This window comes from Monopterus albus, unplaced genomic scaffold, assembly GCF_001952655.1.
Source record: "Monopterus albus unplaced genomic scaffold, M_albus_1.0 scaffold89.1, whole genome shotgun sequence".
NCBI classification, from domain to species: domain Eukaryota; kingdom Metazoa; phylum Chordata; class Actinopteri; order Synbranchiformes; family Synbranchidae; genus Monopterus; species Monopterus albus.
In genome coordinates, this window is record NW_018127969.1 from 245,128 (window position 1) to 250,617 (window position 5,490).

Sequence of the window (5,490 nt, forward strand, 5' to 3'; positions counted from 1 at the left end):
CCTGGACATGCGCTGTGACACAGAGTTGTGTGTGGGTGGCCACCTGACGCCACTGGTTCCGTCTCACTGTCAGAAGCTGGCGCTGTTTGGACACACCTGAGTGGCACAGGAATACCCACATGACTGTGTGAGCTCACCTGACTCTTCCCTCACTTCTGTCTGGCTTAGCATCCTTCCCTCTCTTTCTCTTCCTCTCTCCTACACATGCTACTTTTACTTTTGGTCTTGTGATCGCTGTTACATTCTGTCCTGAACTTCAGTTCATACTGACCCATATCATATCTAAATCATTTTTTTCATAATCAAAAAAAGGCAGCATCCTCCTTGACCTCTTGCAGTTTGTATTTTCATCTGTTTGCACATTGAAGACATTATGACTCATGCCATTCTGCGTGTTACAGTTGTTTCTCCTTGTGTAGGTTCACATTCAGGTCAAGGATCAAGTGTGTGAACTAGTTTCCTGCAGTTAGCACCTCAGGCTGTTGACAGCTCCAGTCACTGACTTAGGAGTAGAAGAGCATGTGTGAGAAAGCAGCCCATGTTCATGTGACATCGCATTTGTCATTCATCTGTCTCTCAGAAAAAGGCAGTTGTATTTCAAGACTTAAGAATTCCTTTTCATAAAAGAACACATTACTGGCATTGCTGAGATATGACGGTCTCATCAAGTCACAATTCACACGGTCTATCAGACGTGTACAGCAACTGTATTCTTTTCTTTAAATCAGCGCATCAGTCAACACTTGAGTGACGTCAGGGTCAAATGTTCAAGAATGAACGAGGGTTAGGCAGAAGAGAGAGGAATAGCTGCTGGTAGGGGTGAGTTAGACAGCGCGGTGCCCTCCTGTTTTCAGGTAAGTGGCAGGTTAGATTGATTTAGTGATGGATGATATGCCAGAAATAAAAACAAATATAGCATAAAATGTGCAGGAGGTTGTTAGAGTGTTAGACAGTTAGGTGGCACGCATCAAAGAATGAGGCTGACGGGCGAGCACTGTGGTTGATGAGGCCACAGGACCAGATCAGCTCTTCTTCCTCATCCACCTATGGTGGCAGAGTGAAATCATGAAAACCAAAAGATCTAGACATCAGAGGAAGTAAAACTCAATCCTGTTGTAATTAGATCACATGATTGCAGACCATTTAACAAGCACTTCTAATCATTCATGGCATTTTGAGCTTTCAGGTTGTTAGCGCTGCACCTCTTAAGTCTCAGCTTCCTCTGCTCAGGTGACTGATGATTACACTGTGATTGGCCGCAACCTGTTTAAGAAGGAGACCAACCTGCAGCTGTTTGTGGGGTTAAAGGTCACACTGTCTACAGGAGAGAGTGGCGTCATTGAGGGTGGGTTCGGACAGAGTGGGAAGTTCAAGATTCGTGTACAAGGTAAGGATTTCCTGAAGTAAGGAGTTCTTGTTTCTTATCCCGGGTCACAATATCAGAAAAACTACTGTTGCTGCACATATCAAACTCATTTAGGGTTTCCAGTAAAGTATAGTTTGACATTGTACAGCGCAGATACATACACATATCCAGAACACGTTCCCTACCTTTCTTTGTCCACTGAACCCCAAAATCCAGTTTTCAGGATGTGGTAAGAGCAGTAGGCTCGACATCCCAAGCCACATTCCCAGAATTCCTCTGGGGACTGCCTGTGTTCCAGGGGAAGTCTGTGCTCTGTTTATTTTACCTTCTGTTGCTCCAAACCAATGGCTCCACACCGGGAGGGAAGGGAAAACAAAAACATTTAGAAAGAGAACCTCACCTACATCCTCTTCACTGCCTCACACTTGCATACTCAGAAGTCTTAGACATACAGGGCATGCACGTCTTCGTGGATGAATATAATGCAGATATTCAGCGTTGTTCATCTGAGACTCCTATAGGCTTTAGGGCAAAGATGGCACTATTCAACTGATAAGGGGCTGAGCAAATAATCAATAAGACAATACAAGTAGATAACAGACTTTATCAATAAATGTCAAGATAAGTTTAGATCAGTATTTCTGTTTTAGATCTGTATTTCCTCTACTCGCCATTTGAGGTTTTGCTTTGCATATGAACATGTTCCTGTATTTTCAAAAGGCATCTCTTTGAAGCCATTTCATCCCAGGTAAAATTCTACCAATGTGCAAACACTTTATTATGTTGTCAGTGTTGTGGCATTTTTAATCTTCACAGGTATTGATACGATACAACTTGTCAGTTGCCAGTATTGTAGCTTCCTTGTGATATACCCAAATGTTCACATTTAAGAAGCTATAATTAGAGGCTGGCAAGCATTTTTGTAAGCTGGCGTATATACTTAATAAATTATGTAAATAGTTTTTTGATTAGTAATCAAATACTCTATTAAATACTATGGCACAGTCTTACCAATGCCTAATTCTTTCCCAGTGACACACAGACATACTGAAGATTCTTTATTTCTTCCATCTTATACATATGTATTCATTAGTTGTAGCTTTATAACAGTGACTGTTATTAAAGCTGCTCTACCTGATGTCTTCCTCAACCACTAGAGGGGCTAATGAGACTCAAACTGACACCATAAGCTGCTCCTAACCACTCCTTGCCCCTCCCATTATATCTTGTTTTCTAGTGATGTTGTAAACTACAGTTTGATGTCTGATCACAACAACTGTACAAAATGCAGCCCCCAGACTAAGGCTAGCGTTGGCTGACAAAGGTGTAAATTTGGTAATCTCCTATGCACTAATCCCAGACCTTTTGTTGCCGAGAGCTTTGAAACAACTGCTTGTGTTTCCAAAAAGATTTACTTTAACCTTCGCTAGGTAGCAGGCGGGGCTTATTTACAAACCTGATTATGACACAGGGTAGAAAAGATGGAATAACAATAGAAGGGCTGTGAATAGCAGACTGTCATGGAGTGGTGTAGAATGGCAGGGGGATACGATGTCCTGTCTCATTTTCACCTGATTTATCATACAATGTGTAAAATCTTAGTTAATACACCCTTAAAGTCCTGAAGCTGCGCAGCACATCAGCCAGTCAATTAATGTGAATAAATCAATTATTAATGATGAGGTCATTGTATTACAGTTTTTCAGTGGGCACAGGGGACAGAACAGTATCATTCTTCCTGCTTTTATCTACTCTAAGCACAGAAAACACAGTGGTTTAAACTTGGTGTCATGTTTCATCTCTACAGATAAATGTACTGCAAACTTGACCACTGACCCCGTTTTATTTGTCCACCAAAGCCATTTTTATCCATATCTGGTTCTTGTTGGGTGTTAATTGTGCACCTTGTCTGATGTGTAGGCGACTAGTCAAATCCCTAATGCTTCAAAAGTACTTATCTTGATTCTTAGGCTTCAGTGATTGTCTGTGCAGTAGTTCTGTTATACTGTATAGTAGATGTGGTAAATGTTTTCTATTTTTACAGATGACTACCTAATAAATTTGAGGTCAAGCATGTAAAAGTGTGCCTCCTTTTTGAACCCAAATGACTTAGTTTTGCTTGTATTTATGTTTTGTGATGTAAATGGGCGTCTTAAACTGATCATAGACAATAAAAGATTGTTGATTGCTGGCTGTGCTGCAACCATAACAGCGCTCACACTGGCATAACGATAACATGAAGAATGCTGGCGCCGTTGTATGTAAAGTCAGACAGCCGGCATGCAAAGCAGTGAACCCAGAACATTTCTTACCTTGTGTGCAAACACGTGGCCAGATTCTGTCCTTGAAACACAAATACAGAAAGACAAGGCGGATATGATGGCATAGAAGAAGAATTTGTGGTGCATGCATGAAGAGCACTGAACGGCAACGCAGCATTGACAGGAAACAGCTCAGTATAGCTGAGAATGAGATCCAAGTGATGGAGGAATGATGAGAAGTGACACCTCAATACTGGGGTGTTGGTGTCAGGATAAGACAGACTAATGCAGTGACCATATAGAGACTCGAGGAGCAACTGAAGACATCTTCATCAGTTACATCAGGAGGACAAACGTTGACCTCGAGGTCAGCACACTGAACAGGTGCCAGCACTGATACAGCACCTAGTGTACATATAACATGGAGGAAAAGAGCTCTTTCATGCATCAGTTATTCCCACACTGAGATAATTAAGCTGACCTAAGCACATAGTGGATGACAATATAGCGTATGCTCTAGACGTATTATACACTGGCGATCTCTGTACATAATCTTACATTAATGTTTTTGTTTTATAATAGATAACCATTTGGCTTGTCTCTTTGTCTTTTCTACAGAGGGTCTTCATCCAGAAACCAAGCAGTTATTAAACTCCACCTCTAAGAAGAAAGGAAAGGGTGGAAGCAAAGGCTGCCCAGCAAATGAAGAGGAGCCCAAAGCAGATTCTGAGCCTGTTAGCATTCACTTGCGTTTCAAACGGTATGTCTTTGATCCCCATAAAAAGATGGTTCAGTCTTGACCTTTGTTGCACACCCTTCAACCTGACACTGAGTCACGTTGCTGGAGACTGGGTGCAGACAGCTGCAGAGGTGTACTACAGCCTCTGTTTCAGGGGTGTGATAACTTTCTTTTTCTGGGGACAGAGAGAGTCCGATGAAATGCTCTTATTGTGGAATGCTGATGGGCTTAATCCAGTTTGCTCCATCATAAAGGTGGAGGCTGCTCCTCTGTTCCTGATGGATTTGATTTCTTATAAAATCAGTAGTTATTTTCCTCTTTTGGCTAGCAGCAAATTTTCTTTTTTAAATGTACATTTCTATTGCAGCTGAGCCATAATTGGTATAAACACATTAGCTAGCATAGAAACACTGAGCTCACCGATTTCCACGGATATGCTCACATCATAGAGTCGTCGCCTGTGTCTCTAGCTGTCATTAAAGGTCATGCTTTGATGTTTGGCTGCTGCTGTGTGATTTCACCATATTTGTCCATATTTTTCGTTTTCATTACATTCACCTTTATGGCAGTTTGAGCTTAGAGTTTATTTTAATATTATTCATTGACACATAAAGACAAACCTATGCTGAAACTCAATTCTGGCAGTTATTTTTTGTGTGATGACTGGCAAAGTCCTTGGGGGCATGGGGGGATGTACTAGTTATTCAGCAACTGTTTTAAGAATCAATTGTTCATTTTTAAGTAAAAACATTCAAACATTCTTTTTAAGTTTGTCAGATGTGAGGATTTGTTGCTTTTCCTTTTTTGTGATATCATAAAATTAATACTTTTGGGTTTTGGACTGTTGGTCAACAAGACATGACCCACCCAGCTGTAGAACATTGTGATGGGCATTTTAACTGTTTTTCAATGGTATGTAGACCAAATGATTAGTTAAACAATAATGAGTAATAAATTATGAAAATAATGTGTCCAAAAACCCTGTTTGCAAGACAAACTGAATTCATCAATACCTAAATACAAAACATTTACATTTTTACTGAAGCTCAATATGAAGCACTCTTCATTATGCTGCAGTTTGTACTTTGTGCTGTGTTTGATAAGATACTGTTTCCATATATTTT

At 40.7% G+C, this 5,490-nt stretch overlaps 1 protein-coding gene across 1 annotated transcript in view; it reads left to right on the forward strand.

Moving 5' to 3' along the window:
- eefsec (eukaryotic elongation factor, selenocysteine-tRNA-specific) overlaps positions 1 to 5,484 on the forward strand; it is an 11,335-nt gene extending 5,851 nt beyond the window's left edge. Inside the window, exons 6-7 of the mRNA XM_020607775.1 lie at positions 1,231 to 1,387; positions 4,246 to 5,484. Of these exons, the coding sequence (XP_020463431.1) occupies positions 1,231 to 1,387; positions 4,246 to 4,427 (339 nt within the window). The 3' untranslated portion in view covers positions 4,428 to 5,484. The remainder of the gene's footprint in view (positions 1 to 1,230; positions 1,388 to 4,245) is intronic.
- The last annotated feature ends 6 nt before the right edge of the window (positions 5,485 to 5,490 follow it).